Source organism: Phalaenopsis equestris, unplaced genomic scaffold (genome assembly GCF_001263595.1).
Source record: "Phalaenopsis equestris unplaced genomic scaffold, ASM126359v1 Scaffold001314, whole genome shotgun sequence".
Lineage (NCBI taxonomy): Eukaryota > Viridiplantae > Streptophyta > Magnoliopsida > Asparagales > Orchidaceae > Phalaenopsis > Phalaenopsis equestris.
In genome coordinates this window covers 402,549-425,578 of record NW_018165753.1, presented here as the reverse complement: position 1 = coordinate 425,578, position 23,030 = coordinate 402,549, and the positions used below count along the sequence as shown (strand labels likewise).

Sequence of the window (23,030 nt, the reverse complement as noted above, 5' to 3'; positions counted from 1 at the left end):
TGGCCAACATCATACCAACTAAAATTATATTACATACACCCAATTTTTAAAATTATCATAATTTATAAACTTCAAACAACCGAATAAGCCCTCATTTCATTTTCAATAACTTTATTTTTTACATTCATACCACCCAAATCTTTCATATCACATCAAAAGTACCATTATTTTCATAGGTAAGTTGGCATGGCATATATGTAAAAATTGAGGTTCAAGTGTTAGATAAGCAAATACATAAGAATTGAGTGGTATGTATGTAAATCTTCCATCATCTTAATATCATGTTATTATTTCAGAACTGCGCTTCCAATGCTAGTTCTTGGTTTCACTTATAAGACTCCATTATTTTTCTCTAAAGTTGTCCATCATTGCAATAATAAATAAAACTTGCTCTGATCCACAAAATGTAAAAAAAGCTAAAAAAGATCAATACAGAATGATCCTGCTGGGTGTGTAAATTCAGTGGTATTAACCTTTACCTCTATACAGAAAACTCACTAACATATGCTGTGATGGATTATCGTTCTTTGGTGATTTTGTAATGTCTACACACCAAAGGAGAGAGAGACACCCTGATAAATTTCAATCAAGTAGTTTTGCATGAAAATAATGTGCATGCCTATGCTGACCCGACGAGCCTTGATAGGCGTGCGCCACATGTGGGACCCCATGTTTCAGCACGCCTGTCAAAGTTCGATACATTCGAGCAGACAAACGCAGCAGTGCACCAATCTTATTGGAATTTGATGATTAGAGAGTCAAGCTACCTTATAAGTTGTTATAGCAAGAGAGATGAAAAGTATTGTTCGAACTCCTGATCGATAGTCAGCTTCCTTGCACCCACCAAAGGAGCACCTAACACAAGTTTAAAAAAAAAATTTAAGGTTATGTTTCATACAAAGCTATTGTGCTTCATAGTATGCATATGAATTTATCTTAAGAAATTTGAATAAATTTACTTTTTAATTGAGAAATCCCTACCCAATCCTATTGGTCAGTTCATTGCTACAACTTCACATGCACATTACCCAGATGGTTAGGATAGAGCTAATGATAATGAGGATACTCAGGCTCGCATGCGCACTTGCAAAATGTAAAACCTCAATTTCATCAACTAAATGAGGAAATTCCAATTAAAATGAGTCATTTAAATATATACTACCTAATTCCTATGAATTTACATATCTAACACCTAAATTTTATATTTTATATTTACACCACCCAAATCTTTTATATCACCTTTTATATCACATCAAAAATGCCACCATTTTAACTTCTAAAAAAATTAAATACACCTTTCATGCATAGGTAAAGTGGCATGTATCTAAAACTTGAAGTTTAAGTTGTTAGACGTGTAAATACTTGGGAATTGAATGGTACCATATAAATATATAAGGCTTCCTTCAAAAAAAAGTCCCATGATTCACACATTTATTTAATCCTTCCTTCAAAAAAGAATGAGAGCATACCTGAGAAAGCCCATATCACATCCTTATTAATGTCGAATTTTTAGGCCGATTTATCTATCAGCATTGATATGATATTGACTATTTCATGAGCTTCATTGAATTTGCGTTTGACTACTTTAGCTTAACGTGGATGACAAAATTTGCTCGGAGCATGAAGCAATTAAAATATAGGAGAATTTGCATACATGGCACCCAATTCTTACATATCTCATAACTAAACTTCCATATTTACACACATAGCACTCAAATCATTAATATCACATAAAAAAAAACTATTACCACTTTTTAAATGTAAAATACACATTTTCATGCATAATTTTAAAGCACCAAAGCATTTCGTATGTAAATATGAAAGTTTAGTTATGAGCTATACATAGGAATTGTATGCTACGTATGTAAATTTCCTTAAATTTTACTCACAAAATTTATTCACGCAATCTATGACATACACATTTTTTTAATCTCTAAAGATAATGAGATTGTACCTTTTCCAAGGTTCCACCTCCCTGAAGACAATAATACATCATTGGAGTAGAGAATCACAGTTTCGGCATCATCCATGGCTTCTGAGATGGTATGATCGAATCCAAAACCATAGTGCACATCCTCCATAACTTCGTATCCGGGATCAAACTGAAGAGTATCCTCCAAATCTGCAATTTCTAAATTGTTCGCTTCCTTCATACCTCTGCTTTCCAAGGAATAGAAATGAGTTCTAAGAACTTCATTACTGTAGCTGTTCAAAGAGGCTGAATGTCGGTTCTGATGAATGGTTGAATTAATGAAATTTTCATTTGACGACATTGAATTATCATAAGCTCCAGTAAAAGTATTGCTATCCTTCTCAGACTCTTCGGGTTGCTCAAATTCATTATGTATTTCTCTAACAATTGGCTTTTCAGAAAAACCCCCTCGGATTTGCAAGCCTTGACCAAAAATATAGGTTCCAACTCTAAATCGCTGCTTTGAGGAAGAGATTTCCTGGCTGTCTAATTCATCTTGCAGTTTTCTTTTCTTATTCAGATCAACACTACTGATTGAATGACCTTCACTGGAACTAAAACTGAAGATGTGTTGTTTCAAAATTCAAAGATTTACATACATACCACTCGATTTTTATGTATTTACATTATCTAACAAATAAACTTCAATGTATACATGCCATCTTATGTATGCATGAAAAGGTGTATTCCAGTTTTCAGAAGTAGAAATAGTGGTATTTTTTATGTTTAGGCTTTAGATATATAATACATAGGAATTGGGTGATATGAACGTAAATGCCCCTTCAAAATTACAATAAAGAAAATGACAATGATTTGAGAGCAAACTGTGTCAACACATGATAAAATTCAGGAATCACAGAAAGTGGGAAGAAGGGGGAATATATTGATCCGAACTAAAATGCCTGAAATCGCCTTTATTGATGAAAGTTTCGCTTCTTTAATAAAATAGAAGGCAAAGTTCACACATGAGTTATTATGGCATAAGAGATGATTGAAACGAAGATGTTGACAACAGCTTCTGATATCCTTGAAAAACCGAAAGCTGGCACCAATACATGTGTTAAAAAAACACTTGACTACACAAATCATACACCATCCCTCTACATTATTAAATAATTGAATATATAGTAAATCAACTTCCATTTTCAAGTGCCAAAGTCAAATTTTGAAAGTTAAAATCTACTTTAATCACAAGAAAATGAATAAGAAGATGAAAATTATGATGTTTGAAAAGAAGTACTTCTATTAATTATTAAATTATCTTCATGATTTCTTTTTATGTTTCAATCTCTTTCACCTAGCAGACCCCCAAAATAGCTAAAGCCTATGAAAACCAATAGCTAATGGGGAACTTATTTACAAAACTAGCAATGAAATTCACATCTCCTAGAAGATCAAATATAGTCAAGGAAATGCTACATAAACTCAATCAACGAGAGTAAATCAACCAGGAATAGAAAATTTGAAGAAGTGATTGAGAAGCTTGCCTTAATAAAATGATCTACTAAAAAGAAGTTCAAAACCAACTCCCTTTACTAAGATCTTTTATGTTCCCAAGTTCTCACTCCTTCACGATGTAACAAAGATGTGTTTACAGCTATAACCCTATCAAGATGTTGGAATGAATGTCAATGTCGCTTGCCACTATCTGAAAGTAAATGTTAACTACTTGATCATAAAGCAAGAAGTTCCTTGACAAGATCAAAGCCGCCCTTAAAGAAAAAGGTGGAAACTTGTTTAAAATCCACTTTATCCAAGAAGTACATTACCCTGAGTGGGTTTCTAATATGGTTATGCTAAAGTCTAACGACAGAGAATGTCCATAAACTTCAAGAATGATAATAACACTTATCCAAAAGACTTGTATCTTTCGCAAATAAAGGCACAATGATCTACTCCATCCTAGGATTGCTGAGACTAAACATCCTCTATACTATCTTATGATAACTTTTTTAAAAACAAAAATTTGTCTATAACAACTGCAAAAAGATACTTTCAAAAGGTCCTATACTTCACAGTAGATACCACAGTTTTCAACTCAATCCTTGTTCCAGAAGAAGCGAAGAAGCAACATATAGTGCATTATTTTAGCGAGCAGGTCAATGGGGCAAACTTAAATAGTCTTGCAATCAATTAAGCTTGACTTTGCTCTCACCACATCAGTGACAAAGGCTAAATCCATATTTCCAATCTCACAAGCTCAAAATTGTTACCAATATTACCATCAATCAAGAATTATTAAAGCTCAAGTTCTAATGAGGGCTCGTTAAATGGCTTCTAAGATTTGGTAAATTTGAACTCCACCGCACGCCCCTCATTATAATAAAAACTCAAGCCCTTGTTGAATTTGTAGTTGAGTTCTTTGTTCCAATATCTTTCTTGGCCTTTTGGCTAGAATCATGTGGAGTTCTTTGTTCCATAAGAAGATTCTCGAGATGAAGGAGCTGAGGTAAACGATGGTGTTAAGGTTAACTTCATAAGTTCTTAAAAATTGCTAATTTTGTCATCTCTAGATCTTGATTCCAAAACCATCAATAATCAATGAGTGCTGAAGCACTGCTTCAAGGATTGTGCCTCATAGTCAAAGTCAAAGCAAGAAAGTTAAAATTACATAGCTACTTCCAATTCATGCCGAACTGGAAATAAGGCACTATGAATTTGGGACTACCCTTATCGATATCTCAAGTGAGTCAGAAATAACATCATAAAATTAGAAAAATATTAAATTGTGTGCATACCAAAAGACGAAAACCAAGTTGTTGACCTGTTTTTAAACTATGAGAATCCTCATGCCACCTTATTGAGGCCATTCATTGCCAAGCATATTTCTAGTTCACACCAATGATCAATGATCATTTGAAAGGAGTCATGTCAAAGAACAAAAATGAAACATGTGTATCAGGTAAAATGCGGCAAAATATTTAACACAAGTGGAGATCCGTAGAATAATGTTTAGTCAAGGATCAATCTGAGATGTTTTGAGTCAGGGTAAACTTTGAAAGTGAAAGAAGAAGTGCATTCAGGAGAGTGTTCGAGCCAATATATTATGAAAGCATAGTAAGAAGAATAATTAGGCAAGACAAATAATGGTGAACCATAAAAAGCAATGTTCGAGAATTCAAAAAATGATAATAAAGTTCACATATGCAGGGCAAAATAGTCCACCGGTTAAAAGCCTACCATTGTAACATATCATTTCTCATCAGAGATTCACTCTATGTGAAATGGACTTTAAACCATTTTCCCATGGTAACTTAGCAAATGCCAACTAATCCTTTGTGGTGGATTATCTCATGAAATAGGTCAAAGTAGTGGTGCTACTTTTCCAACAATAGAGTCGGTCATCAACTTTCAATGGAACAAAATCTTTATGGTTTTACCTGCCAGTTGCCATCATTACAAACAACGTGCTCAAATTATTAGGGAAAAAAAAAACTAATTTTTGTTGTGCCAATAATAGCATCAACCATAGAGTCTCATCTACACATTAGCCTACAAATAAATGGGTAAAAGAAGTAACCTACAAGCTCATCATCAACTTGCTCGAGGAAAATCTCTAAAAGGAAGCGAGCGAGCTACCCTCCATTTTATAAGTCTATCTTTACAAGGTTGTAACAAGGACTCCACTAAGATATGTCACTCAATTTCTCACACTAGAGAAACACTTTCATTGCTCTTCAAAAAGTCCCAAAATGGATTCGAAATAAAAGAAATACAAATATAAAATTATGACCTACTTAAAAAAGCTAGAAATCAAGCAATCGAGAAAGTCTTGATACCGTTTAGAGCTGTCAAAAAAGCTCGTTGTTCGTGAACAGTTCGTGTTCGGTGCGTTCAATAAGCAAACGAGACGAACACGAACAACCTTTTTCATTCGATTTGTTAAATGAACCAAACACAAACAGTGATGCGTTCGTTTGTTCAATTGTGTTCTAATCGTTATTGTTCGAAATATAAAATAATTTAAAATAATTATATATATAAATTTATGATATTTTAAAAATAATAATATACTCTAAAAATTTATCATATTTTTAAAAAATTAAATTTTATAAATTATTATTAATAATATATTAATATATTATATTAGGAAAATAGAAATTATATATTTATATAATATAAGTTATATAATTAATATAATTTACTATGTATATTATATATATATATATATATGAAAACGTAAGAACCCTAAGCCCTAACCCCGTCACCCCGTCTTCGGTTGTTCGGAACTTCTGATCGGCCTCCCCTTCCCCTCTTGCGGTCGGCTCTTCTTGATCTCTCAAAATCGTGCACGTCTTCTGCAGTTCTTCGTCCCCTTCCCCTCTTGAAAGCCGGTCGGCTCTCCTTCTTCCCTCAAAATAGCGAAACCCTTTCTCTCGTTGAGAGCTGCTCTTCTTCTTCTCTCCAAATCGCAAAACCCTTTCTCTTGTCGGGAGCTTAGGGTTTGTTGTTTGTGTTTGTTCTCAAAAAAGAGAGCCAAGTGGTAAAAAATAAGGTTCATTTTATTTTTTTTTCTTTTAGTCTTGAAGATCTTTACTAGCAGATGCATCTCAGATTTCAGGCCCTATTTTTATTCTTGAAGATCTTTACTAGGAGCATTGTTTATACATACACCTAAGTCATAGTTGGCTGATGCACCCATAAATCGGCTTAGTGGACTGTCGCTCATAAATCTATTTTTATTAGGTGGTATGTAAAAGCTATTTATGTACATATATTTTAGTGTTTTTAGCTTGCAATACAAGATAGTGATTCAATCTTTCATTATGCATGTGTGAACATTTTTATATAGATTGTTTCATTTGAATTTTTCCTAGTATATAATTACTTTTGGGGAAATTTACCTTCATGCCATAAAAATTTTCTATATGTACATATCTAACACCTTTCATATTCACATGTATAACTGCTTATTTTATTTAATAAAATATGTATATTCATTTGATTACTTGTGTTCATATGTTTGGTAACCAGATGCAATAGATTTTAGGGGCATTTACATACATACCACCCAATTCCTATGTATTACATATCAAACAACTAGACTTTGGTAACCAGATGCATTCTTATGCATTTACATCTCTTTCATACACTTCGATATTTACACAGAGCACTTTGATGTTTTAAACTTATGCATGAAAACAAATATTTCACTTTTAAACAGTGCTTCTAGTGCTATATTTGATGTGATATCAATGATTTGAATGTCGCATGTAAATGTGAAAGTTTAGGTGTGAGATTTATAAATACATGAGAATTTTGTGCTATGTATGTAAATGCCTGGAAGGTTATAGGTGTTTGGTCTGTAAATACGCAAGAGTTGTGTGGTATGTATGTAAATTTCCCTATTCCATGTGTTAGATATGTAAATACATAGGAATTGGGTGATTTGGGCGTTACTTTTATGTTTCTTTTGTTCTAAAATTAATAGTTAACATCTTTTGTGATATCCAAATAACTATTGTTTATTTGTCAGTATTCATAACTTTCTGTAGGTTATAAGAGAGAAAATAAGCCAAAGAATGAAAGTGCTTCAAGATCTTGTTCCAGGTTGCAACAAGGTATAATAAAATCTTTTCAAAATTTAGTATTTTAACAAATACTAGTGTAGTAACTCAAATATATTTTTGGTTGGACTGTTACATAACCGATAACTGGTAAAGCACTCATGCTTGATGTAAATTATGTGCAGTCATTACAACGTCAGGTTGAGGTAGACAATTGCAACAAAAAAGCAAAATTTTATGTAAAGTTTTCCTTGTTACATTACTTTTAGATGATAATATCTATTTCAATTTTCTTGCTTACAGTTTCTTTCGATGAAGTTAGCCACAATGAATCCCCGGCTAGATTGTAATTTGGTCAACCTTGTCGCAAAGGAGGTAGCAATTAAACCACCATGAGCACAAAGCTGATATCAAACATCATGCTTTTTAAACCTTTTTTTCGTTTGTCAGCCTCTTAAGAGCCAAACAAATGCTTCTTTGCCAAGCTCGGTTTACGCCTTCAGCAATTTAGCTTCTACATTTCCATGAATTTTCCAGTCGAAAGGCGTGGCCAAAGGCATGTAGACTCAGAGCTCTTTGAGCCAGCTCAATTATAATTTTTATGAAAGTTCATACTAGCAGCCAACTTCCATTAATGTTCTTGGAGCTTCTTCTTCTCAGGTATTGAATTTACGACAATATGATGCATCTGATGTGACCCTTGAATATTTGATGAATTTTGATTTTTGATTTTTTCAGCTTAGAAATCTATGGGATGATGATCTTCATAGTATTGTTCAGATGAGCCCAGTGCGGAACCAAGAAAGTGGATTTACCTCTCGAAACTTTCATGATATAATGGACATAAATGAAGAAAAAAAAATCTAATTTTTCATGCTTTACAGCAGGGCGATCAGCAACAATTAACATGAAGGCTGAGCTCTGATTGTGTTCGGCTTCAGTTATAATTTAAGATCTCTTTCTATGTATATAGTGATATCTACTTAAGTGTTAATATGAGGAGTAAATTAACAATTTTTAGTCGTTCCTGAAACTCTCTTGTAGTCTTGTGCTCTATTTTTTTTCTTGAAGTAACTTATTATTTTCTTTTAGTAAACTTATATTTCTAATTATTATGGCAATAGCTTTCAGTAATGCAGTAGTGTCTGAGAACCACAAGTAAGATTTAATGTGGGAGAAATAAGGGGTGGTGGGTTGATTTTGGAAAATTGTATTCATTTAATTTTGACTATTCTAGATCAACTAGAGATTTTCTTAGGAAGATTTGCATACATACCACTTAAATCTTAAATATTTTATGCAGATGTATTTCAATTTTTAAAAGTTAAAATGGTGGCATTTTTTATGTGATATGAAAGGTTTCAATGGTCTAACTGTCAAAATTATGTAAAAACATAAGAATATTAGTGGTGTGTATGTAAATTCCCATTTTTTTATTACTGTCAAATTGAAAAATAGAAACAAATTTCAAAATTTTCGAATATTTCGAACATTTCAAACATTTTGAACAATTCGAACGATTCGAATAATTCAAACTAATTGCAAACAAATTGAGCCAAACACGAACAAACCCTTCACGAACAATTTCGAACACGAGCCTATTTCAAATAAGTTATATGTCAAATGAACCAAACATGAACACGAGCAACGTTCGTTCGTGTTCGGTTCGTTTACACCCCTAATACCGTTAAAAATAAAGGCACTCAATTTATTTAGAATGAATACAAACATGAGGACTTCAATGCATGAAACTCATCCTATAAAGGACAAAATTCACAAGAAAATAAGAAATGTTGAAAAACTCTCCAATAGAAAAAAAAAAAAAAAAAAAAGAGCTTACATGTTGTTTGACTTGCAGGGGGAACTTATACTAAAAATCTCCAAACAATTTAAAAATTTATTATCCTTAAACAGACTAATTAATAATTGATTTCATACAAGTAGTTAGAGAGAGAGATGAGAGTGTTCAAGATCCCTAATCATCCAAGAGCCAGAACATCAAGACTTTAAGGAGCCAAAAGAACCTTTGTCAACCAACTGTTTTCTAATTTTTTTTTGTCTTTCAAAATCAACTTGTCGGACTTTTGATTAACTTACTCTTTGAAGGTTATTAGAAAAAAAAATCTTGTATGCAATTCTCTCAACTATAAATTTGACCCAACATCTTATAATATTAGCTTATTCTCTCAGTAAAAATTATTCTAACAATATTTAACAAGAATGTCTCGTCATCTTGGTTGACTGTAATATCTCAAGATTGAAACATCCTTTAATTGAGAAATTAACATTTCATTTTTCTCCATTTTATGCTAGTTAAATCTTTATTCTCTAATACCTTTTGTACCAAGTATTCATGTACCCCCTTAAGGGAAAAAAATGTTGTCAAACACTAAGGTGCATTCTTAAAGTTCTATGTTGAAAAACAAAGCTCCCTACAACTAAGGCATTAGTCTACTTGGTTGTCTCCTAGGCCCAAGCACAGCAGCCCTTATCCAACTTATGCCAAAACTCGAGCTCTAACTACTCTTGCTAGAACGAAAGAACAAAGAGTAATATCCTCACAAAACAAAGTGTGTGAGGTTATAGACCAAGGTTTGGGTGAAGTAGACACGAGGCAAAGGGAGAAAGAGATGATTCAAAGGCATTTGTCATATGACTACAAATTTTATCACAAATAATCTATCATTATGTAGAAAGAGAATATTTGAATACCATATTTGCCTCAAAATGATGTGTGATATATATAAATATATAAACTTCTTACTTGAAGCATTAACACATGGCAATGAGTACATTTATTCATAAACGTTTTAAATATAATAATCAAAGGATACTCCTCGAAAGCATTGTGCTCATAGTACCCTCCCTTATAAATACCTTTCAAAAGCTTATAGCCATCATCTATATACCCACAAGTATCTAGTGTACTCATCATACATTATTGAACTCTACTAAGATATTCTTAAGTTCAATTGTTCAGGCCTATAGCAATCTATTATTCTCAAAGTCTAAGTGCAAGGACTATATCTTTCCTCGAAAGCCTTCAAACCATTTTAGGATTGATCTTCAAGATGTTTCAACCTTCGCATAATTAACTCGAGCTCAACTCGAAGACCTTCCTCCTCTCCTCTCTAAGGATTGATTTAGTCAAGATCTTCCATCTCCTGAAAAGCTTTTAAAGCTTGGCCTTAGATTTCATTAGCTAAGGTAGAATCAAGTCTATATCATCCACCAACTACAAAAATCTCTCGTTGGCAAACAGAAGCTCCTTCATTTGAAGTCAATGGTGATTCAGTGGCTTCTTTCATGAAGGATTTTATCTTCTCTACAACGCTCCTCACTGTTGTGTAGGCTACATTAAATCTCTCAAGAAAGTGTCTGATGCTCAACCCCGCTGCCTTCTAGCGTCCTGAGAAATGCCTTTCTGCAAGCATAGCCCTAAGTAGCTTATTACGTGTGTGCTGCAAGCCATCCACTCAATACTCCTAATTTCACCCCAAACCATCTTCGATATAGGCATCTCTACAATGTCCGTGATATAAAATCCCCAACTTTACTAGTGCTTAGAATCAATTAAAAACTAAATCACACGGTAGAATAATGGGATCACACCAATCCGATAAAAAAGCCGGAACAAAAATTGAAACATAAGCAAAATTAAAGCAACCATAAAAACACACGAGAATTTATGTGAAAAAAACCAAGAAAGGGAAAAAACCACGGAGCCATACCATTAGAAATTTTCACTATGAAATTCAGAAGGTTTTACAAATAACTCACAGAAGTTTTCTCTTCAAACACAAACAAAACTTATAGGACTCGCTCTACAATCTTCCCTCTCCAATCCGACGCAAAATCACGTTGAATCACTAAAGTACATCTCCTCGACACTCCTCACATTCACCGGGATGGTTGTTGAACAATTTAGAAGAAAGAAACTCAAAGCGCCATTAAGAATTGCTCAAAATCGGAATTAAAAAAAAATCCTGAAAGAAAACTGCCCCGGGCGCTTAGGCGCCCAGACTTGGGCGCCTATGAGCCAACCCTCTGTTCGGCGCCCAATAATGGGTGTCTGGGCACTAATAGACCGACACACTGAGCACTGCTTTGTCTCCATACATCGTAACAATCTCCCACTTGGAGACAAAAGCACTGAGCACCAGTCATATGTACCTGCACCTCCATCTAAATCGCATTCATAGTCACGTACCATGGTCTGGCTCACCATCAGTCTCATCCTTCATGAAACTCAACTGAAGTCAAACGCAGCTTCAATTTCTCAACAGTCACCACTACTGTCAACATATCTGCAAGATATTCAGTTGTATTCATCTTTACGAGAAATAACTGCCCATCTTCTAGAAAGATCGAATGACATGATACCTCAGCTGAATATGTTTCGTCCTGACATGAAAAACAGCATTCTTAGTAAGATGAATCGCACCCATATTGTCACTGTAGAGTTTTCTAATTCCCTACTCCTTGTCCAATTCTGTCATGAAGTTCTCTAGCCAAATCATCTTCTTGCTAGCATCGGTGATAGAAACATATTCGGTCTCCGTAGTTGAAAATACAACAATCTTCTACAACTTGTAAACCTAACTCACCGTTGTGTTCCCAATGTGAAGATATATCCTGTCGTACTTCTTCTACTGTCAACATCTCCTGCCATATCTGAATCTACAAAACCCTGTAAATTTATCCCTGCAATTTCATAGCAAAGTGTCATATTGACTAGTCCCTCAAATACCTAATAGTCCACTTTATCACCTCCCAATGATGTCTGTCTAGAATGTCCATATACTTGTTGATCACTCCCAGTGCATAAGTAATATCTAGTCTAGTACAAATCATTGCATACATCAAACTTCAAATTGCTGAAGCATATAGAGTTCCCTCCTGTGCTTGCTCTGCTTCAAAGTTAGGTGATAGCCCCTTAGATAGTTTGAAGTGGCTACCTAAGGGAGTGTTAACTGGTTTCGCCTCACTCATGTTAAACCTCTGTCTGAGACAACTTTAGTGTTCCTGCACTTTTTTCACTTCTGATTATATTGGTTGGACCTAAATCCTTCATCCTGAACTCACTTGATAAATGTTTCTCTAAGTCTCTGATTTTCTCCATATCTGACCCCACAATCAGCATGCCATCCACATAAAAAAGAAGCAAAATATAACGGTTACCGAAATGTTTGATGAAGCAACGGTGATATGTCTGGCACTTCATGAACACATTGTCTAACATGAACCTGTCAAACCTTTTGTACTACTGTCTCGGGACTATTTCAAGCCATAGAGGTTTTTCTTCAATCTGCAGACCACACCTTCCTTGCTTGGAACCTTATAACCTTGTGGTTGCACCAGGTACAGATCCATCTGCTCAACCCTGACAGTAGATCTTCTCCAGATGTAGATCTTCCACCTTTATCAAACTCAGCACAACCCTGACAATAGTCATCTTCACCACTGGGGAGAAGATCTATGAGTAATTCACTCCTTCCCTTCACTGACAGCCCTTCAGAACAAGTATTGCCTTATAGTGTTTGTTACCATCTAACACTTCTTTCAACCTATAAAAGCACTTGTTGTTCAATGCTCTTTTGTGATTTAGTAGTACCGTCAAATCACAGTCTAATTTGACTCCAAAAGTTACATTTTTTTTTAATTCATGGAAGCTCTCACTCCCATGAAACTTCAACTTGAGTGGCATCGTCAAAGCACTTTAGTTCAATACTATCAGTTAGTAACAAATAATGTAAAGAAGAAGAATACCTTCGTATGAGTTGTTTCATTATGTTGGATCTTTTGACTTCTGTAGCAGATGACTAAGGAACTTCTAGTGCTCCTTCTGATTAAGCACTACTTCTTTCTCCATTTTCCTGATCGCTAGTACAATCTATCTCCACGTATTTGGATTCTTCAGATGTAGCTGACGAAATATCCAGAATTTTGACCCTGTCTTTGTACATCTCCATTTTGTTGAATGTATCGTTCCTGCTCCTGATTAATTTTCATTCTTGTAATCCCATAACTTAGAGCTAAATTCATCTGAGACATCCAATGAAGGTGCACTTGATAGATTTTGAGTCGAGCTTACTCATAGAGTCTGCATCAACATGCACATATGCAGAACAACCAAATACTCTAAAATGAAATAGACATACATTTTTGTCACTCCAGGCTTCTTCGGGTAAGCCCTCCTCCTAAGGTACTAATGGACAACGGTTAATCAGATAAACTGCAGTGTTGATTGCTTCAGCCCAGAACTGTTTTGGCAAGTCTACATGCAACTTTATGCTCCTGACACGCTTCATGATTGTTTTGTTCATGAGCTCAACCACACCATTCTGCTGCAGTGTTCTTGGGACAGTGAACTCATGTTTGACCTCCTCTATAGCATAGAAATTCCTGAACTTCTGATCACGATGCTCACTTTCATTATTTGATCTGAGAAACTTCAGCTTCAAGTTTGTCTCATTTTCTACCATTGTTTTCCACTTCTTAAAAATTTCAAATACATCATATTTTTGTTTTAAGTACTAAATTCACACTTTTCTCATGTGATCGTCAAAAACCGTACAAAATAGTGAGAACCTTCAATGGAATGAACTGAATTAGGATTCCATACATCAATATGCACTAACTCCAGTTTCTTTGATTTCACCATTGACCTACTATAGGAGAAGAAATATTCATTTGTTTGTCATATATACAGTCTTCACAGAAATTCAGATCAATTGACTTCAAACCCTAAAGCTTATTCTTTAAAAGTAGGAACTTTATACATTTCTCGTTCATATGGCCAAGTCTATAGTGCCATAAAACTACATCCACCCTAGTTCCAACCACATCAATGAAATCAACCATTTCATTGATCAAATAAAGAGTGTCTTCAATGTTGCCCCGAGTCATCACTAATGCCCCCTGACCACCTTCTACCTGTGAAAATAGTCACAAGTCCTAACTTTGTCAACTAGCTCACAGAAATGAGATTTCTCTTCAAACTTGGAACATATCTAACTTAAGCAAGCTTCCAGACTGTTCCATTTGACAACTTGATATCAGCATCACCCTTTCATACTATATTACAGGTATTGTTTAAATCACTCTGAGTGTAATTTTTAAATACATATTTATTGAGGCAAGCATGAAAAAAGCACCTAAATCCACCATCCAGAATTCAGTATTGATTAGGGATAACACCACGGAGTCACTTTAGATTTCACCACTTGAGACATTAATAGAGTAACTACTTTCTTGTCCTCCATTACCAGCTTTCTTTGGAGCTTTGCAGTCCTTCTTGAAATGCCCTTCCTACTGCAGTTCCAACATTCTCCTTCGCTTGACTTGGGTTTTGTATTCCTGCTCGGATTCCTTCCACTATTATCACCGTTCAACTAAAACTTGAAGATTCACCATTCGTAACTTTTCCACAAACTTCTTCATTCAGAATCAAACACATGATGTCATCAAAGTTCAACTTCGAAGCCCATGAAGAATTACTCATCGTCGTTACCAAGTCATCCCAGTTGTCTGGTAATGAACATAGTATCGTCAAACATGATCTTCACATAACACAATTGGCTCGTCACAGTATTAAAGTTATGAAGAAGTTCTATCACTGAACTATCTTCTACTATCTTCATGTTAAATAATTTTTTCATCAGAAAAATCTTATTAGAAGCAGCAAATTTTTTGTACATCTTAGTCAATGCTGCCATGAGATCCACCATAATTTTCTCATTAACAATATTGAATGTAACAAATGATGAAAGTGATAACCTAATCAAACTCAGTGTCGTTCGATCTAACACTTCTCATTCCTCTATAGGCATGAATTAAGGCTTCCTTGTGATTCTTTGAAGTGGCAAATATAATTTTTTCTGATACAACAAATCTTCCACCTGAATCTTCCAAAAAGCAAAGTTCGTCCCATTGAACTTCTCTACTTTTAACTCTGCTTCTTCTAACCCTGCTTCTTCAGTCATTGCTCTCACTCGAATCGAACCCCTCTCTGATACCAGTTTGATAGAAATTTTGCAAATTTATTGGGGCATAGGTCGATAAAAAAATTGGAACACAAATTGAAGCAAAAGTACATCAAAGCAATCAGAAAAGTACACATAAATTTATGTGAAAAAACTTGAGAACAGGAAAAAATCATGGAGTCGTACCATCAAAAACTTTCACTATAAAATTCAAAAAATTTTACAAAAAACTCACAAGTTTTCTCTCCACACACAAAGAAAACTTACAGGATACACTTCACAATCTTCCCTCTCTGATCCAACATAAAATGATATTGAATCATTGAAATCCACCTCCTCGACAAGCCTCACCTTCACTGGGATGCTCGTCGAAGAATTCAGAAGAAAGAAACTCAAAGCGCAATTAAAAAATGCTCAAAATCGGGATTAAAAGAAAATCTAAAAAGAAAACTGCCCTGGGCGCTCAGTCGTCAAGTCGGCGACCAATAATGGGCGCCAATAAACCTGCGCATAGGCGCCGGTCTCTCTGGATGCGGGCGCATATGCGCCCAAAGTCGGCGCCTAAGCGCCGACTACACAGTAAGCCACGCACATAACTGGCGTCTGTGCTCCGGCTGGAGCCAGCTCCCTACTTTGTCTCCATAAATTGTAACAACCCGGACCAAAGTCTCTTGTCCAAGGAGGGGATGAAGCTATCAAAACATTAAAAACATATAGAAAATATAATCCAAAATAGAAACAGTCAATAAATAAAGAAATTTTCTCTTGGAATAGAATACCAGAAAATTGTATACAAAAGAACGTTTACTATTTCAATTTTAATAGTTGCTACCAAACATACAACGTTATATCTTACAAGAGAAAAGACTCATAGAGTACAACCAAAAAAAACATCCAAGACTTATTAGCACATCAAAATTTCTCAGCCTAACCCCGTAGGTAGTAACAAAGAAATACCATAAGGCGTTAAACATAAAAAAGTTGGATCACGTGTGGACAAAAAGACTTTTGGGACCCTGTATTTTGTTTCATAATCAAATAACCCTTCGATTATGGTTGATAAAGAACTCATTTTCCCAAGTAAAATACCCACATGTTCCATTATCCAAAAAGGCTTGAAAACGATGTCTATTGTAAGCCAATGCTACCTGGTAGAGATTCATCATGAAAAAGAAAGAGTGATGGAATAGCACTAATGTCCAACATAAACATTTGGATATCAAGTTATTAACATGTCCAAAAATAAATCCAACATATCCTTATTTAAAAAGTAAGATTTATACAAAATGTCATCGACAAGCTTGTCTACAAAATAGGTTATATCATTTGTATTTAATAAGAAGACCAAATATCTCCACTCCTTGCAAAAACAAAATTTATGAATATACAAATCCAAATCAAATCACGATGCACATTCAAATTAAATCCTTTCAAAACTTCCCAAAAACATACGAGACCATATCATGTTTTTTAGTGGAAAACTCATTGAAATTTACTTAAGAAGCTTACTGGAGGGAAAATTTTTTCAGGCCAATTGTAGGAAAAGAAGCAATTCTGAGTTATCTAAATGTTTAGCATATCAGCCAGTCAAATAACATAAATAAATCCACAAGCATCAAAATCTCTCATGCATAATCTTCACTCAGATTGGGTAGGTGCAGTGGTTGAATATTCAATTTTCTATTCTTCCATTTTCTATCTTAAGATGTTAACAATCCTTTGAAAGAATCTTAGTTGTATGCTTTATTGTTAAGAAAGTATAATTAGAAGCCCCTTCTGTTTTAATTGAAATATGGAGTGAGTTCATGAGTATACAATTAAGCCAGTTAAAGGTGTCGTCGGATGGGCTAATAAGCTAGACTGTCTATAATTAAAAATTGAAGGAAAAAAAAACTAGACTATCTATAATATCTTTGCCCCATTCATCAAAAGTTAAGACCAATTCAGAAAGTTTGTCCATGTAGCAAGCCATTTAGGCCAGTCAAAGTGGCATTAGTTTGTTTCAATGCATGTATTTTGGCAAAATTAGAATTGAAAAAAATTTGAAGGACTTTGAAAACACCTTAATTTTTACTTTTCAAATAAAATAACATAAAATTAAAACAAAAAAAAAATTTAGAGCACTGCTTATAATTAAAATGAGATGAAGTGGCTTAGCTACAAGCAAGATTTAGTAAATCATGAAAATCCAAATTTAGTAAACCTTAAGAGGAGTAAAACCAGATAAATTTATTTTGCATGACTACTATTAAATTGTGTTGAATCCTGATAAAATGTCTGTCTGTTTATTTTAGAATGTAAGATTTTTGACAGGAATGATCCTTAATTCCAATAAATATTGTGAATGGTGAGAATTAACAAATCCTGAATTTGAATAATAACAGGAGCTGAAATGGGACCGTATCAACATAGTGAGGCTAAGCCCCTTAAATTCATGATTAAATCCTTCCCAAAAAAGGGGCACCAAACAGCTCAAAAAGGTATAAGTAAAACTCTATCCAATTCACGTTAACATTTTAACCAAGTTCATAATAAGTGAGTTAATAAAAATCAAAGAAAATTCACTTTCAGAACTCAGATCGAACCAATTTCAAACATGTGGATTGAAACAAATTGCGCAGTCCTGCCTACAATGAACTAGTAAACCAATAAGATCTAAAAGTTGGAATCCAAACCAAATCACTCTGTTTTGCATCTTCTTCGTAAGCAACAGTACACGGGAATGTTAGTTACAATTAAGATTTAATTCAGAAAAGTTTTAGTAAATTTCGTGAATCCATATTTACCAAATTCCTGAGGAACTAAATCCTGAAAACTATTTGCAAGATAAAGGTTAAACTTGTTAAATCATAGTAAACTATCTTGCAAATACTTAAAATTTTGAGATTTAAATGAAGAAGAAGAAAAGGAGAAATAAGAAAAAGCTCGAGTAATTATTTTTAATCACACTACCGCGGGATTCGGTAAATCGAGGATTTAGCCCAAAACATGAAGAAAAATGAATTTAATAAAAGATCGGGATTTATGCAGCTGAAAAAACTGTTTGAAAAGATCCATCCTAAATACAGGATAAATATTAGCAAAATATTGCAGCCAAAGGGCAGTTCCAATCAAAATATCTGGATTGAGAACAACTACTTACCTTCCAAATTCATATTTCCCAAGGATGATCCACCCCGTGATTCCAATATAATAGAATCTGAACTGATAAAATTCCTCACAAAACCATCATCAAAGCCCTAATACACACTAACAAAGTAGAAAATCACCACAATCTGGAAGTACATATAGCATAGCGAGGCTCACTCCTAAAAGCTTGATCTGACTACAGGAAACGAATTTCAACTGCAAAGAAAGAACTAACATACGAAGCGATCCCATCTCAAAAACAAAGGGCGCCTAGTGATTACCTGGCGCTCGGAGGAGGAGTTCCCATCGTCGCCGACTCGAACCATGCATGTCTCCCTGCGACTTACAGCGGCGAAGTAAATGCATCGCGGAAGGAGACAAGATGACAAGGTCGGCAACTCGCTTTTGAGATTCGTGTTTCTGGACAAATGCACGGTTGGATGTTCTCTTAACTTAGCGGATTTCTGTTTCTTTTTTTCCCTCAAAGGATATGTATGATAAATTTACATGCATGCCACGCAATTTTTATATATTAATATTTAAATATAATATTTAAATTTTATATTTTGTATTTGTAATATTTTAGTGCTATAAATTTCTGTAAGATGTGATATAAAGGGAATTTCAAATTTAATTTATTAAAGAAATTTTTTTTTAAAGCCCAAATAATATAAAAATTCTCAATATTTGAGAATTCAATTTTAAGATTTATTCGCTATTAACATGATATCCGAATCCTGCGCTTCTTAAAACTCGGTAATTATGTAATAAGCAACTTAGGCTGCTCTTAAAATAATTGTTTCATAATTTTTTTACGATATATATATATACATATATATAGGGAGGCTTCTTTTTTTATTTTATTTGCGGCTATAACCATTCTTAATGCTACAACTTTGAGAAAATCGTTATCCAGCTGCCACATAACTTTTAAGAAACTGAATTTATCGTGCTGATTTCACAGATAATTACAAAAGTAAGGTTCGGTGTTCTCATTATTAAAGAAGGATAATGCCGAAAAATTCTGATGAATTACAAATGTCAATGGCACAATAATCTCCAGTGTTGAAAAAATGAAAAACAAAAACTAGCTAATATGAAAAGACAAGTTAGGAATATGAAATTCAAAAGATGAGCTATTCAGCATCATATACAAACTGACTATTCCATGATGTAGCTCTAATAATACTATACATAATCATATAAGCAAGATTGTGGTTCATTAATCAGAGAAATTTGGATTAAAAAAACAAAAGAAAAATTAGTTTCCCTGCTGCTGGTTATGAAAAATTCTCCAGTACTCATATGGCACTCCAGTATTATCTTGGCATGGTGTCAAGCCTGCTGTGATAAGATGAGGGAAACTGGAGACCAGAACCGCTGCGGCTTGATGTGGGACAAATCCAGCACAGAATATTAGATCCAAGCACCTGATAAAAATATGAGATCGAACTGGAGATCAACAAATAAATAAATAAAATTTATTACAACATTTAGATAAACCAAGGCGGTAAATGACGAGTGTGATTCGTGCTTGAGATCGGCTCATTCAAACTTTTTTTTGTTTTGTTTGAGGTTGGCTCATGTTCAATTATGAATTGTAATCATGTGTTTTTATTCAGTTCGATTTATGCTTATTAGACATCTTAGGCTCTTGTTCAGCCCCATTGCAGTTAGATTTCAATAATTAAATCTAAATAAAAAACTATGTTCATAAAAAATGAATTATAGATCCTCTAACATTAAACTTTACACACTAAATTAGTTCCCATATATAAAACCAAAATAGCAACTCATAAGTGAGAAACTACCTACCAATAAGCAACATTGACAATAACAAGAGACTTCCCATTAATGCTGTCATCATCACATTGTTCTGTTCTCTATACAGTATGCTCATCTCTTTTTAAGCACTTTATTACAATAATGAAAAGCTACATCTTTACACTTGTTATTATGTGAAGTCTGAATGTGTCAATCAATTGTCACCTCAGAGCCCTCAATTTCATTGTTCAAGCTTGATGATGAGTTTGTTGGGAGATACGGGGGAGTCGTGCCCCCGTAGCACTGTTCCCAAAAAAAAAATCATACATAGCACCTCAAGGCAGTACTTGCGGCGTTGAGACCAGCAGCGACCCAATGCCCGAAAGACTGAGCAGCCACGTCCAGTCTAGTTTCAAAACCGGAGAGAAAAACACTGTAGCACCCGTAACAGATTTTGGGCAGTTTTGTTACATATTATGACGGTTTTGTTGATTGGTGAGTGTTGGATTTCAAATTCTCCTGTGCAAGGGATAGAAGAGGAGTGCCCTGGAGTGTTCCAAATTGCGGAAAGACTCAAGTGTGGTGTAATTTATATGATTCTCCTCATTTTCTTGATAGTGAATTTTTTTGTGTGATGCGGCTCTATAATTTTTTTCCCGTTCTCGGGTTTTTCCACATTAAATCTTGTGTTTTTAGTGGTTTTTTTTTGTTCGTTTTTGTTCAAGTTTTGTTTTGTATCTCTCAAATCAATTTATGTTGTTTTAATAGCTTCCAATAATACTTTCCCGGAGACTTCTTTAGGTTATGAATTGTGTCAAACCACTCCCCTAATGATTTACATGAGATCATTTTAGTCCTAGAATATATGCAACAGCAACAACAATCATTTATCCCACTAAGTGTGGTCAGTTACATGAATGCCTTGTCTCCATTGTGTTCTACTGAGTGTTCTATTTTCATTTAATTCTAATAAATTAAGATTATTTTTTATATAATATGCCCAAGCCTTTTTCCTTTTTAGGTCTACCTCTGTCTCTACCTCTGTCTTTCTTAACATAAGTTAAATAAAAAATATCTACTCTCCTAACAGGATCATCAGATGGATATATATATATACATACATACATAACGACACTCTCTATTCTTGTTTGTCACTGGAGCTACACCAACCCTATCATGGATTAAAGGATTCATATCATGATTTTTTTATAAAAATTTTATGTTGGTTGTCGAATGTATGACGCAACCTTCCATTTTTCGCATCTGGGACTTGAGACCCTGCAATGACAGTAATATTAGTCTTAGAGATTATATAAGTATCAAGTTAGTCTCTACACTACTTTAATATGGACTAAAATAGACACCAAGGACTATTTGAGACGTTGTTAAAAGAATATGGGGGGATAAATTGACATTTGTATATACTCTGCGACTAAAATGACTCTTGCACAAAGTCAGGGGACTATTTTGACAACTTTCCCATTTTGTTATGAATGAAAGAAGCCCTTTCCAAGATCTTCCCCCCTCCAATTTCCATTCTATTTTATTCTATTTCTATATCCATTCTTTTATATATTATAACATTCTCTACATAGTTGCCGCAAATCTTTCCAACACCGGACAACCTCAGCAACACTAAACAAAGCCTACCAACTTCTATAGCATTAGTCAGCCACTAGAAGTTGCTAACTTGCTATAGAATGGACAAGCTCATTGACACAAACTGGACGCCACCCATACCCACTAGAAACACCAACTCCTTCGCTGTGAAACTGCAACAGTTCTCCCCCCGGCAGCCCGACACAACTTAGACGCTAAGCTCCGCAACTTAAGGAACAGCTGATCTCATAAATGCGAGAAGAGATCACAAGGAAATCATAAAAGCCACACTTCTCTTCTCGTCTGTTTGCACTGCTAGTAGCAAATAAAGTTTCAAAGGAAGATTTACATATATACCACTCAATTCCTAAATATTTACATATCTAACACCTACGCATGTATGAAAAGATGTATTTCACCTTTTAGAAGTTAAATGTTGGCATTTATGATGTGATATGAAAGATTTGGATGGTATAAATGTAAAACATAAAATTTAGGCGTTACATATGTAAATAAATAGGATTTGGGTGGTATGTATGTAGATTCCCCAATTTCAAAATGAATAGGTTGGTTGCAGCCAGGAAAACAACCAACAAATTTATTGGAGAATATCATGGTTGAAATCTAGCAACAAATTCGACTATAACTGTTGAGAAATTAGGGCGAAGAAAAACAGGAATCGACATAAATCCAGAAGAACGCAAAGATTTAACGAGGTTCGGCAAAGATGCCTAGGTCCTCGGGAGCAGAGCGGCGAGTTATTTTACTATTCAGAAAAAAGAATATAGAAATCAGGGATACCTCCTAGGGTTACTAACATGCTTATTTATAACCCCAAGAGTAAACCTTAAGTGCAATACGTAATTACAATATTACTCATATACCGTACCGCGGGGCGTTGCCCCCGCACCCCCAACCCATGTAACTTCCTGATTTGGACAGATACTTCTGCTTCTCTTCGATCCAGTGTCTGTCTCTATATGTTGTATGAGTCATACCATAACAAATCTCCACCTTGGCGAATATTCAGCCCATTAGGAGAAAAGATACGATACCTAGGAGTTACACCTGCAC

At 34.5% G+C, this 23,030-nt stretch overlaps 2 protein-coding genes across 10 annotated transcripts in view; both read right to left on the bottom strand.

Annotated features, from left to right (window-relative positions):
- Window positions 1–345: 345 nt before the first annotated feature.
- On the bottom strand, window positions 346–18,996 carry LOC110033967 (protein FAR-RED-ELONGATED HYPOCOTYL 1-LIKE). Of its 6 annotated transcripts, none has more exons than XR_002295003.1 (4): window positions 18,875–18,996; window positions 18,607–18,789; window positions 1,955–2,532; window positions 346–855 (listed from the first exon to the last, which is right to left on the bottom strand). XR_002295003.1 is itself a non-coding variant. In XM_020738156.1 (4 exons), the coding sequence occupies exons 1-3, from the start codon at window positions 18,898–18,900 to the stop codon at window positions 779–781; spliced, it is 681 nt and encodes a 226-aa protein (XP_020593815.1). In that variant the 5' UTR covers window positions 18,901–18,994; the 3' UTR covers window positions 346–545; window positions 768–778. The 6 variants fall into 6 exon arrangements, 3 of the variants coding, with proteins under 3 accessions (XP_020593815.1, XP_020593816.1, XP_020593814.1); XR_002295004.1 differs by having other exon boundaries at window positions 18,607–18,739; XR_002295005.1 differs by having other exon boundaries at window positions 18,607–18,703.
- Window positions 18,997–19,658: 662 nt separating this feature from the next.
- Window positions 19,659–23,030, bottom strand: part of LOC110033962 (probable protein S-acyltransferase 16) — a 19,645-nt gene continuing 16,273 nt past the window's right edge. For all 4 annotated transcript variants that reach the window (XM_020738146.1, XM_020738149.1, XM_020738147.1 and 1 more), the window contains one exon: window positions 19,659–20,023. In XM_020738146.1, coding sequence (XP_020593805.1) covers window positions 19,913–20,023 — 111 coding nt within the window. In that variant the 3' untranslated portion in view covers window positions 19,659–19,912. The remainder of the gene's footprint in view (window positions 20,024–23,030) is intronic.

Excerpts from the sequence above, each read along its gene's own strand:
- LOC110033967 (XM_020738156.1), bottom strand. The coding sequence starts at position 18,900 with ATGGGAACTCCTCCTCCGAGCGCCAG. Across the intron at positions 2,533-18,874 it reads ACTCCTCCTCCGAGCGCCAG|TTTTAGTTCCAGTGAAGGTC; the intron begins GTAATCACTAGG and ends ACACATCTTCAG. Across the intron at positions 856-1,954 it reads GAGGTGGAACCTTGGAAAAG|GTGCTCCTTTGGTGGGTGCA; the intron begins GTACAATCTCAT and ends AACTTGTGTTAG.